The sequence below is a fragment of the Phascolarctos cinereus genome, unplaced genomic scaffold, assembly GCF_003287225.1.
Source record: "Phascolarctos cinereus isolate Bilbo 61053 unplaced genomic scaffold, phaCin_HiC Scaffold_2;HRSCAF=192, whole genome shotgun sequence".
Taxonomy (NCBI): domain Eukaryota; kingdom Metazoa; phylum Chordata; class Mammalia; order Diprotodontia; family Phascolarctidae; genus Phascolarctos; species Phascolarctos cinereus.
The window spans coordinates 334,361,198-334,374,560 of NW_027555625.1; the positions used below are offsets into that span (position 1 = coordinate 334,361,198).

At 33.1% G+C, this 13,363-nt stretch overlaps 1 protein-coding gene across 4 annotated transcripts in view; it reads left to right on the forward strand.

Moving 5' to 3' along the window:
• The window catches only part of SRP54 (signal recognition particle 54), a 97,654-nt gene that overhangs the window by 48,340 nt on the left and 35,951 nt on the right, over positions 1-13,363 (forward strand). For 3 of the 4 annotated variants that reach the window (XM_020991392.2, XM_020991391.2, XM_078150309.1), the window contains 3 exons: positions 814-984; positions 1,693-1,788; positions 6,202-6,718. In XM_020991392.2, coding sequence (XP_020847051.1) covers positions 814-984; positions 1,693-1,788; positions 6,202-6,293 — 359 coding nt within the window. In that variant the 3' untranslated portion in view covers positions 6,294-6,718. Of the gene's footprint in view, positions 1-813; positions 985-1,692; positions 1,789-6,201; positions 6,719-13,363 lie in introns of those variants that run through there. The other variant, XM_078150310.1, reaches the window with a different exon arrangement.

The following is a 13,363-nucleotide window of genomic DNA, read 5'->3' on the forward strand; positions in this document are numbered from 1 at the left end:
CTTCCACATAGTTTGTGATTCAGTCATACTGGCCTACTTGCTGTCCCATGCACATTACACTCCATCTCCTGTCTCTGTGCCTTTGGCTGTCCTCCAGTCGAGAACACTCTCCTTCCTCACCTCCACCTCTTAGAATTCTTGAGTTCCTTCAACACTCTTCTGCCAAATACCTTACCTGGTCTCCTTAACTCCTAGAGCCTTCCCCTTTAAGATTATATTCCAGCTACTCTTCATATATCTTGTAGGTACCTATTTATTTACATGTGACTTCTTCCATTAGGATGTAAGGTCTTTGAGGGCAAGAACTGTTTTTGCCTTCCTTTATGTCCCTAGTACTTAGTACAGTGCCTTGTATATAGTATGTGTTTAACAAAAATCCTTGTTGATTGAATAACTGGAAAAAAAGAAATGGTTTAAAATTGTTCTTAAGTTCCTTTCTAAGAATTACACATTGATCAAAACTAAGGCAGAGAATTGGAGTGGTTCTGGTTTTCTTGGCATGACATGTACTTATAGCATTATGATAAATTCTTAGGGAAAGAGGCTATTTTAGTAGTAAGGACTTGATTAATGGCACTTTAGTAATATGTAATATGTAGATAAGACCTGCCTCTTTCCTGTTGGCTATATAGACAAAAGAAATGAATAAGAAGTAAATTATGGGGCAGAGCAAGTAGTGCCATTTAAAAAATAATAATTTTAATGTGTTCAGAAAAAAACTCTGTGAAACAATATAACCCTTTTTGTTCCTTTCTGGGTGATATTTGTTATATATAGGGAAAGACAGTAGAATTATATAACTCTTTTCTACAGAACTTGACAGTACAGATGGTGCAAAGGTTTTCAGTAAGCAACCAGGCAGAATCCAAAGAGTAGCAAGAGGATCCGGTGTCTCAACAAGAGATGTTCAGGAACTTTTAACACAATATACAAAGTTTGCCCAGATGGTGAAAAAGATGGGTGGTATCAAAGGACTTTTCAAAGGTAAGAAAAATAACAATGATTGGATTTTTAATCATCAATTTGAAGGATGGGCAGTTTAGAAGAGAAAAAGGAAATCAGAAGTTAAAATGCAGGAGAGAATGAGCCTTCAACATGGAAAAGTTGAGTTTTCAATCCATTAGAAACAGTACATACTGTGATTTATGAAGACAATCTGATTTCCAGTTCAGGTTAATGGGAAGCAGTTATGAAGTTAATTTTTCGTTAAAAGGAATCATGATGAGAATAGCTTTATTTCTGAAAACAAACAAAATAATTTTATATACTTTGTCAGAAATCTAAAAGAGTTTTCGAATATCTCACCTATGTGCAAAGATTCTTTCCATGATTATCCTGCCTACTTTATCATCTTCTTACTCTAGCCCCATTTTTTTCTTCTTAATTTCTATTTTTTCCTCCCAAGTTTTTGTAAAGTGAGGCTTGACTTCCTGATATTTTTTGCTCTAGGCAGACATTCAGTTCTGTTAGTAGTGGTTTTATCAGAATGATACTGATTACTGTGTATCTGTGTCCCTCTGAGAAGGACAGAATTAAGGTTAATAACATAAAAAATGGGATACCAACTGAAGCAATTAAGCAAAAAGTTATTAGGAGTTGTTTAGAATCATAACATAGATGAATCCTAAATGTATCTAACCTGAAAAGAAATATAACATACTGACAGACACTTAATATTTGTGCTTTTTTAAGGAGGTGACATGTCAAAAAATGTAAGCCAATCCCAAATGGCAAAACTGAACCAACAAATGGCCAAAATGATGGATCCAAGAGTTCTTCATCACATGGGTAATTTTTAAGTCTGTTTCCAGTTACCTACATGAAGTTAATAATGTTGACATTGATGACACATTTTGACTTTACATTGTTAAACTAATATAACTTCACCAATCAGAAAAGTGGCATCTGATATAGAGAGATCATGAAAAGTAGAAAGAATACTAAACTATCAATTAGGAGATTTCATTTACTACCAGTATTCTGCTACTACACAGCTCTGTAATTGGGCAAGTTGATTAACCTCTCATAACTTTAGCTTCCTAATCTGAAGAATTGGGAGATGTCCAAAATACATTAATTCAACTTAGTACACACTAATTAAATACCTACTGTGTGCAAAATACTTAGTACTAGAGATAAAAAGTCAAAAATTATAACAATTCTGTCTTCAAGGTTTTTAGTAGGGAGGAATACAACATGAGTACAAGTTAATAAATACAAAGTATCTACAAAATAATACAAAGTTATTATAAGATGGAAAGAGTGCTAATAATTGAGGGTTAAGTATTAAGAAAGGCATTGTGTATGAAGTGGTATCTATGCTTTGAAGGAAGCTAGGATTCTTTTAGAAATGAATGCATTCTAGGCATAGGGAGACAAAGACATAGAGGTAGGAGATGGAATGATGAGTTTTTGAAATAGCTAACAGTCTATTTTAACTAAAGGTAGAATGCAGTGAAGGGGAATAATAAAAAGTAAATCTAGATACATATGTGGGATTAATGTATTGTTGCTAGAACTTTTAGTTGTTGTCTGAAAAAAATTATGACATTGTTCAGACCTTCTGACTGAGCAATTCCTATTACCGGGTATATACACAAAAGAAGTCACAAACTAAAGCAAATCCCATATATTCCAAAATATTCATAGCAGCAAGCATTCTTTGTAGTAACAAAGTTCTGAAAGAAAATAGATGTCCATTGATTGAGAATGACTGACTAAATTGTGGTACATAAATATAGTGGAATAAATGCACTCTGAGAAGTGTTGTATATAAGGAATTCAGAAAAGTATAGAAAGATTTGCATGAATTGATGCAGAAGAAAGAAAGTTGAACCAGTGGAGTAGTATATACAATGCTATAATAATGTAATTGAAAACAACGCTAATAGACAATTGAACTTAGATTAATTACAGTGACCAAATAACCTTCCCTCCTCTCAGTAGTGAAGTAGGCAACCGTGTGTGTTATATGCAGTCACATTTAGTCACAATGTCAGTTAGTTTTGTTTACTTTTTTTTTTTTTGGAAAGTAGCTTTGTGAGAGTTAGCATTGTAAGGGAAGAGATCAAGAGATGTCTGTGATTGAAAAAACAAAAGACATAAATGAACCTTAAAAGAAAAAATTAGGTAGGATTGGGCTTGTGTATTCCTTTAAATGCCAAACTGAAGGGTTTTGTGTTTTAATCTTGAGACAGTAGGGAAAAGATTTTTGAACAAAGTAGCATAGTCTGATATGTGCCTTAAGGGGAGTATTTTGGTTTTTGTTTTTGTTTTTTTAACATTTGTTTTTAAAACTTTGAGTTCCAAGTTCTTTCCCTTTCTCTCTCCACATCCACTCTCATTGAGAAGGCAAGCAGTTCCATATAGGATGTATATGTGTAGTCATGTAAAACATGTCCATAAGAGTCATATTGTGAAAGAAAACATAGACCAAAAAAACTGAAGAAAAGTAAAGAAAGTGGGGGAAAAAAAGTTGCTTCAATCTGTGTTCAGATACCATCAGTTCTTTCTCTGGGGATGGATAGCATTCTTCGTCCTAAGTCCTTAAGAGTTGTCATGAATCGTTCTATTGCTGAGAGTAGCCAGATCATTCACAGCTGATCATCTTCCAACATTGCTATTACTTTGGACCTAGTACATTTCACTTTGCATCAACCCATGTAAGTCTTTCTAGATTTTTCTGAGAGCATCCTGCTCATCATTTCTTATAGTACACTAGTATTCCATCATAATTATATACCACAACTTATTCAGCCATTCCCCAGTTGATGTGTTTCCCCTCAATTTCTAATTCTTTACCCCTAGAAAAGATCTGCTATAAATATTTTTGTACATATAGGTCCTTTTGCTTTTTGTTTTTTATCTCTTTTGGGATACAGACCTAATGGTGATATTGCTATGTCAGAGTATGCATGGTTTTATGGCCCTTTGGGCATACTTCCAAATTACTATATAGAATGGTTTAATCAGTTTACAACTCTGACAACAGTACATTAATGTCTCCTTTATCCCACATCCCCTCCAACATTTGTCATTTACCTCTTCTGTCCTGTTATCTAATTGAATAACTATGAGGTAGTAACTCAGAATTGTTTTAACTTGCTTAGTGAGGTAAAGCATTTTTTCATATAGCTTTAGGTAGCTTTGATTACTTCATCTGAAAATGTTCATATCTTTTGATCATTTATCAAAATTGGGGAATGGCTCTTATTTTTATAAATTCGACACAGTTCTCTATGTTAGAGAAATGAGGTCTTTATCAGAAACTAGCTTCAAAAAAATTTTTTTTACAATTGCTACCTGTATTTCCCTCCATCCTATTCCTCCTACCCCCTTTTATTCTATCCTCTCTCTCTCTCCTTTCACCCTATCCCTCCTCAAAAGTGTTTTGCTTCTGATTACTCCTTCTCTGAATCTGCCCTCCCTTCTATCACAACCCCGCCCCTTCTTTAAGAAGATTATTTTGGCAGCTATATGGAAGATGGTTTGGAATGGAGAGAGACTAGACACAGAGCAATCTATCACTGTAGTTCAGGGGAGGGATAATGAGGTCCAAACTAAGATAGTGACTGTGCAAGAAGGACTAGAATCCAGTGAGAGGTTAGGGAGTAGAGGCAGTGAGTGTAAAAGACTTTCTTGAGGAGTTCAGCTATGATGGAGAGAAGAGATAGCTAGCAGGCATGATACGATCAAATGAAGGTTCTTAAGGATGGAAGAGATATAAATTCACTGTAGTCAGCAAGGAAGGATCCAGTAAATTTACTGGTGCAGATGAGATGGGATGGGATCAAGGTTTGCCTTGGCCAGGGTAAAAGCTACTTCATCTCTTTATGTGATAAAGAGTGGAGAAGAGAGGGCGCTTTTAGAAATTATCTGGTTTTGTTTTTGTTTTTTGTTTTTTCAGTAAAGTATGAGGTAAGGACCTCAGCTGAGGGGGTGCCATAGGAGAATAGAGAAGGGATAAAAAGGGGTTTTTAATAACTTTTGTGATGAGTGAAAAGGCAAATTTATTAGGAAGGTGGCAAAAGATTTCCTTGGTACAATGACGGCCCAGTTGAGATTATGTAATACAAATGTGTAGTGGACGCCGCCCTCAAAAATAGGGTAGTTTGAGGTGGGATAGATTTAGTGTGGGAGTTCTGTTTTGGATATATTAGCTTTAAGATGCCTGTGGGAACATACAAGCAAAGGTATTCAGTTTTGTGATTTTTTTCTGTTCAGTAACACACAAATGTGAATTAAGACACTGAATGATGGGAATAATTGAAGTTCGGGTTTGGTAAGGCAATAGAATAAGGAGACAAGGGATTTGAGTATAGAGGATAATATTGATTTGAAATTATTTTATGGCGAGGTAAGATATGGAAGAGAACAAAGTATACCTAGTACAGGGTTTATGGCCTGTGAAAGAACTGGTTGGTGAAGGGATTAGAGGTCATGGTGAGGATAAAGAATAGACTTAGATGTTATAAGTCAGAGAGAAAATGATAAAAGATTATGTTCACATAAATGAATTTTGGAGCTCATGGACAAAGATTTGGAACTCTTAGAATATGAGTTCTTTGAGAACAGAGATTGTTTTTGGCCTTTCTTTGCATCTCCAGTACTTAGCACAGTGCCTGGCACATATTGGGCATTTAATAAATGCTTGTTGTCTTGTTGGTGATAGTATTGGTGGGCAAGAGATTCAAGGATAGAAGACAATATATGAGAGAAGCAAGACGAGCAAGTTGATGGAGTGGAATCAGTGATGGAATAATGGATATGAGAAAGAAGAATTGGTTTAAGAGATGTGGGAGAACTTTTAAATTCAAGTTTTTAAATGCCTGTTGCTCTAAGGGCCCTTCTTGTTCCAAGAGTGTCTGAGTACTTAAGTAGTTGCTAATGAATGAATTCCTAGCAGAGACAAGTAAATATATTTTTGTATGCTAGACAGGTTTTCAGTGTTGTGCTTTCTATTTGTTACTATCGGCCCACCAAGTCTTTGAACCATCATTCTAATACATGTGACTTGACTTTTCACAAATACCTACAGACAGTTGCAAATATAATTTTATTTTATTAAAAATGTACACTTATGAAATATGGGCATTTCTCTTCATAGCTCCTGTATATTCTTTGTATCTTACTTAAAAGTATTGGCTCTGGTTTCTATTTCTGCTTGTCTTTACCGATCTCTCTCTCTCTCTTTATTTTTAGGAGGTATGGCAGGACTGCAGTCAATGATGAGGCAGTTTCAACAAGGAGCTGCTGGAAATATGAAAGGCATGATGGGATTCAATAATATGTAAAGAAGATTCCTTAATGTAAACTGACTCAGTTGGTGATACTCTTTGCTGAGATTACAGATTTTTTTCCCCTCCCTTTTTTGTAAGGCAAAAGAATTGTATTCTCCCTTTCCTTTTCTTTCCCCTTTTTTTTTGAGGGGGTTGAAGAATATTTGGGAGTTTGATCTCTTCAGACTTCTTTTTAGGCTTTTCAGTTTCTGGGGTTTTCTGGAAATCACATATTTTTGCTTAAGAAAACAGCTCTCATTAATTTCTGTATCAAAATTTCACTTGTTAAGTGAAACAAATCATGATGTGAAATTTAGTACTTAGTTTTTAATTATTTGTTCCAAAAGGTAACCATTATATTTGTAAACAGTCTAAGGCAATTATTACATGATGTCGCAAGAAAAATCCTGTAAATAAACTTTAAAGTGGTTGTAATCAAAGGGGTTTGTTAACTTTCTTTGTAGTTTGCAGTCTTAATTTTCAAAAATGGCACGAGGAAAGGCAAAATGTAGAGCTAATACCATGCCTCAAGAATGCAGCTATTTGTGGAAAATATGGTTAGTGCCTTAACCATGAATTTCTAAAGTTGCATGTAACATAACACATTATAATTAAGATATTCTGCCAGAGAAAATTGGAGCTTTATCTAGTAAATTGCTTCACAGCATAAATGTTAGGTGTTGGTTGTTATGAAACCACAAAGCAGTATACATAAATATCAGCTGCTATTAACTTTTTAAGCTAGCTCTGAAAGAAAAAAGAAAAGGCTGGATGACCACTTATCAGGTTAGACAGAAGATAAAAGATTTTTTCTAACTTTTAAACCTGAATCATAGTTTCTTTTTTAAACTACAATAACTGCTTAAACAAAAGTTGTTGATGGTAAGTAGCTAAAACACATGCTTTACAGTGTGAAAATGTTTATAAAATATTAAGTTGAAATTATATATATTATATGTCCTCACAATATTAATGAGAATTCAGTATAGTTGATTGGGTTTTTGGTTATCATGGTGGAATTGCTGCCTGGTCAACTGAGGTTAATTCAGTTGTGAAGACAAGACTACCAGAAAAATTCTTCTTTACCTCTTAATAGTTTTTTTAAATTATTATTAGATTAACAAATATGAACATTTTTCATTTACAAAGAACAGAAGGAGAATTGTGTATGAAACAATGAATCTCTTACAGCTTAATTTTTTTGTAGGTATATATTGAAATGTCCCAAAAGTGTACTGCCTGTGTCCTTTTCTAAACTCTCTCCTGTTCTCTTCTGTATATTTTTAAAAAATAATTCAACCTTAAAATGCTTTAAAATTTTTTAAATCCTTTTTTTATTTCTATCACTGTAAACTACTCACTCCTCCCTGCTTATTCATTACTGATAGCATGGAGATCTTGAACATATTTTTGTTAGTGAGCTACAAACTAGGGCAAGCTTATCCTCAACAAAGACTTGATTTGTTATGGAAGGATCAAGGAAATATATTTTGGCTAATTCAACTATGCAATGTCACTAAATATTAGATTCTTTCAAAAGTCAGTCTACCCTATATAATATATTTTAAAGAGAAATAATGTACTAAGGTTCAACAACAAATAAGTCAAAGAAAAGAACTAATTGGAGAAAATATATTTAAGGTGTGTTGCCCTTTTCTTTATATGCATTTTTGTGAAGATTTTTTGGTCCTTAAAATATATTTGCAATTGTTAAATATTGACTAAGGAGAACTGCCTGATTTTCCTTTTCTCCATTTTGGGCATAATGAAGATTTTTCCAGTTTTGTTTTTTATTTATTTCAAGGGGTGCAGAACTAGATGTGCAGAGGAAAGAACATTAGTTGTAGTGGGAAAAAGCTATGGTATCCCTAACAATGAGATGAAACTTTGAATCCTGGCAATATCATTTACTCTGTGATCATGTATAAATCATTTAACTTATGGACCTCGTTTTTCTCAATGTTTGTAAAATGCAAGGGTTGAACTAGATCAAGGGATCCTAGCCTGAATTACCTATACCACCATGCGGTATATGAAAATTATCAAATGGAGAAAGGTACAGGAAAGAGACTAGACCTTTGATTTCCTTGGCAAAGATAATTCCTGGGTGAGGAAACACACCCACATTGGTACATTATCTGCAAATTATAGTCTTAGAGGGTTTGTCATATGCCCAGGTCCCATAACATGATGTGTCAGAGATGGGATTTGAACTCAGTTTTTCTGGATTTTGATGGCAGCGTTCTAACCACTACTTCCTGTGGCCTCTCTAAAAAACTATATTATCTTATTGAAATATTCCAAATGTAGTACTGTTGGTGAAGAAAAATTTGTAGACTGAAGAGAATATGGTAAAAAAGGTGAGCTGACAAAGGGAGCTTTACAGTACCTCTAAAAAATTTGAAAGACAATTGAAGGAATGAATATAATTCTTACTGATGCAAACTAAATAAATGAGTTTTTTGTTTGAACCCCTTTTTACCCAGTAAGAGATTAACTGATTCCCAAAATAATTAGAAATTCCAAATTAATTTCCATTTAGTGAAATTGCAACATTTTTGGCATATTGGATGAGCATGTCCCATGCTTATAAGGCTTTAATTCCATTAATGATAATTTATCTCTTTTAAGTAGGATTCTCAGTGTTGTACTCAATAAGATCTACAGAAAGAAACAAACTGGAGACTCAATGTGATCAATTTGTATGTCTCCACAGAGAATAAAATTTTTGATTTACAGGAAATAGAATCAAGCATCTTACTAATTATTCTGTTCTCATAAACATTGACAACTTTATGCTACTAAAATAGTATGTATTCAATAAAGTTTTCTTTATGGAAAATTAATCTCTTTATTTCTTATATGCATGGTAAACTCTAGAATATGTTTCCTTTCATATTGAATAAGAAGAGTACAGGAAAGTTTCCTGAAAGCCAAAGGATATGGGGACCAAAAAATGCTGGAAAACTATTTCAAAGTTTGGGAATTATTTCAAAAGGCTTCTCAAGCTCTGATGTTCCTTTAAGAGGTTTGTGGGAATTTTTTTTTCATTTCCATTTCTTTTTTTTTAATATAAATTTATTTATTTTTAGTTTTCAATATTCACTTCCACAAGTTTTTGAGTTCCAAATTTCTCACCCCTCCCCCCACCCCAAGATGTCATGCATTCTGAATACTCCTTCCCCTGGTCTGCCTTCTCTTCTATCTCTTCCCCCTCCCTTCTCTTATATCCTTCCCCTTCTATTTGTGGGAATTTTTTTTAACCAATGTTAACTTGACAGTTCTCTACTAATGTCCTTTGAAAGTAGAAAATGCTATAAAACTGTTAAGTACTTTGTAAATATTTAAGTAAATTTTCCTTTGACAGTATCTTAAATATGCTTGATTCCTTAGCTATCACCTTGTTTACTTCACAGGTTTCTAACTGAACCAGAAATCAAGATTTAACATAATACCGATATTCCTAATTTTAGGTTTAATATCTGAAAGAAAATTAATGACTTAAATCTGATACCATACAGGAATTCTCACAGTAATATGTTGTCAGTAATAAAATCTTATTATGTGTGATGTTGACCGATACCATTCTTTGCGAGGGAAATAGAACTTGTACAAAGCCTTTTTTTTCATAGAAATAATTATTTAAGCATTAATTTCCTTAGCCTGTGCTACATACTGGTTTTGATTTTAGCTAAGAAAAATCTATAAAAAAGATCAAAATTCAAAATAACAGTGATGTATTCAAGCTAGAAAAAAAAATTGTTACACCCAAGGACACTAGCATAATGCTTAACTGCACCCCTTGAAATAAATAAAATTTAACTATCTGTAATCAATATTGAGACTCTCAATGTCCCATTAATTAAAGACATTTGCTTAAGTTTTTGTATATAATCTGAAGACATATATAGTTTGTATATAATCTAAAGACAGCTATAATTATTAAATCTGCTTGAATATCACATATAGTGAATATAGTGCCACCATCTTTCTAAATCAGTGCTTCTTAAATTGTGGATCATGACCCCATATGGGGTCATGTAACTGAATGTGGGGGTCGTGAAAAATTTGGCAACAGTAGGTGGTTTCAGAACACACGATGACCAAAAATTAATTCAGAATCAAACATGTAATGAATCCAAGGGGTTTCTTGCAGCACTTGACCACATTGCATTGTGCAACTTCAGTGAAGCCTTGGTTCTGAACAAACAGCATACACACTTTGCACTATGCAACACCAAGGAATGCTGCCAGAAACACCTTGGCTCAGATTCGAGACTATTGTATGTTATGAATTGCAGTCTTTCTACTGTATGTACAAAATTGGTAAATGAATTTTGGCTTGGGATTCGGACAGATTTCCAACAGTTGCTGAAATGCCCCTAAACATAGTTCTATCATTTAGTATTATATATTTATGTGAAGTGGTGTTCTTTAGCATTGATGATTATAAAATCAAAATATTGATGGATTCTGAAAAAAAATTGAAAATGTTCTGTGTCCTGCAATGTCAAATCGTCCACCAAGATTTAATTCTTTATCTAAAAATAAACAAGAGCAAATATCTCATTAGTATATAAATTTTTTAGTCTTTAATAACTGGTAAAATTATAGATATGCCAAAGAATTGTTTTAAAATCAATTTCTTTATGATTTATTATCAGTAAATATTTGATTTGTATACGTATTTTATATACCTATATACCCAGGATCATATAAAAATTCCTCCAGCAAAAAGGGGTCACAAGTTTAAGAAGCCCTGATCTAAATTAAAGTAACTTTATGCTTTAGTCCATCACCTTATTGAAAAATTTAGCCAAATCACAGCTGTTGAATGATTTTAAACATTATGCCATGAAACTTGTTTGTCATATAACTAATTTTTTCTAGGCTTTTTAAAGATTCTGTTCTCTTCACTTTTTTGAAAATCAGGACAGTTTCGAAAACTGTGAAGGTTAAATGAAATAGTAAGAGAGGCAGCATAGGGAACTAAATAGAGGGTTGACCCTGGGGTCAGGAAAATGAGATCTGGTTGTGCCTCCGAAACATACAGCTTGCATGACCATGGTCTGGTTACTTAGTTATCTGAATACGAATACATTTGCTCCTCTAAGAACATTGAGGATGTTCAAAAACTTTTAAAACATATATGATCAAAATTGTTGCTCTAGTCACAAACTATCTATAGATCCAAAATGTAATTTCTTGCTTCTCCAGTTTATGATGTAACCTTTTATATCTAGGTTGTATATCTGTTTGGAACTTAACTAGTGTATACCAAATCTCTGCCAGATTGCTTTCTAACTTTCCTATGTTACCCCAATAGCTGAGGTCTTAAAAGTTTATCAGACAACTATTAGACTACTAGTTTTGTTTGCCCTTCAATTCTGTTTGTTCCATTGAGGAATCTTTCTCTTTTAACCTTTTCCAAATAGTTTTGATGATTACTGCTTTGAGATCTTTGGCTTTTAGATTCCCTGTCCTACACATAAGCATATAATATTTCTCCAATTATTTAGGTCTATATTTCTGTAAAGCATGTTTTGTTGTATTTTTATAATTCCTATGTGTTGAGACAACTTGGTGGTGGTGCAGTGGAAAGACTACTAGATCCGAGTTCAAAATTGGCCTCAGACACCTATATGGTATGTGACCCTCAGCATCATTTAACCTCTGTTTGCTTCAGTTTCCAAAACTATAAAAATGGGATAATAACAGCACCTGTTAGGGTTATTGTGAGGATCAAATGAGATAATATTTGTAAAGCACTTAGCACATTGCCTGGCACCTAGTGGGTACTATATAAATGCTTATTCCCTTCCTACTTTTCATTATTCCTTTGACATTCTTGATCTTTTATTCCTCCAAATCAGGGATGCTTAACTTGGGGTCTGTGAATTTTTTTAATTTTGATAACTATTTCAATATAACTGATTTCTTTTGCAACCCTATGTATTTTATTTTATGTATTTAAAAACATTCTGAGAAAGGGTCCATAGGCTTCACCAAGGGGTCCATGACACACAGAAAAAGTTAAGAACCTCTGTAAAGTAGTCCTTTGGTAGTTTGATTAGTGTGACACTGGATAAGTAAATTGATTTAGGTAATACTGCAATTTTATTTTATTGGGATAGCCTAATCATGAGCAGCTAACATTTCTCCAATTATTTAGATCTATTTCTGTACAATTTGTCTTGCGTTTTTATAGTGTGTGTCTTGGTAGTAGCCTCTCACATGTTTTATTTAGTCTGTAATTATTTTGGATGATGTTTCTTTTTCTCTCTTTTCCTATTGGGTTTGTTGATAAAATACAAAAATGCTAATAATTTATTTTATGCCTTGAAACTTTGCTAAAATTTTATTTAATTTTTAGTTTATTTTGTGGAATTTTTATACCATTTTTTCACATACAAAAAAAATTTTACTTCCTCTTTACCTGTTTTTTCCTCTCTTTTTCTTATTTATAGCATTACATTAACTAATAATGGTAATAATGAATATCACTAATTTAATTTGAAAGGACTCTCTTGGTTTTAGAAAGCTGTTACTTACCACTTAAGAAAAGGCTTTAATGCTGTAGTGTTGTTATAACAAGTAACTGTTGAATTTTGTCCGGTTTTTTCAAAATCTATTATCATAAGATCTATATTATCTTTGTTATTCGTATAGTCTCTCGTGTTTATATTTTTCCTTATATTAAATATATTCTTGTTATAAATTCAACCTGGCTACATATTTTTTAATAAAAATATAGTTTTCTTTCTCTGCTTTGTCTCTTCCACCAAGTTCCCTTCAAAATAGCTATTTAAATATATCTATTTTTCAGCCATTTTCCATCTAATTTCTCTTAGGGCTTTTAAAAATTAATGTTATTAATTAATAATAATTAATTAATCAACAAACACATACTTGAAAGCCTAGGGAGGAAAATTAGGCAAAAGGTAAAGAGAATGAAATAACAGCCACCTTTCGCACGACAGAAAAGGTATTGTGGTAGGCTTACTGGAGCATTTCCTCTATAAGTTGTTAAATTGGGGATCTAATTGCAAACAGTAGCCTTTTTTAAAAAAAATTAATAATAAAAA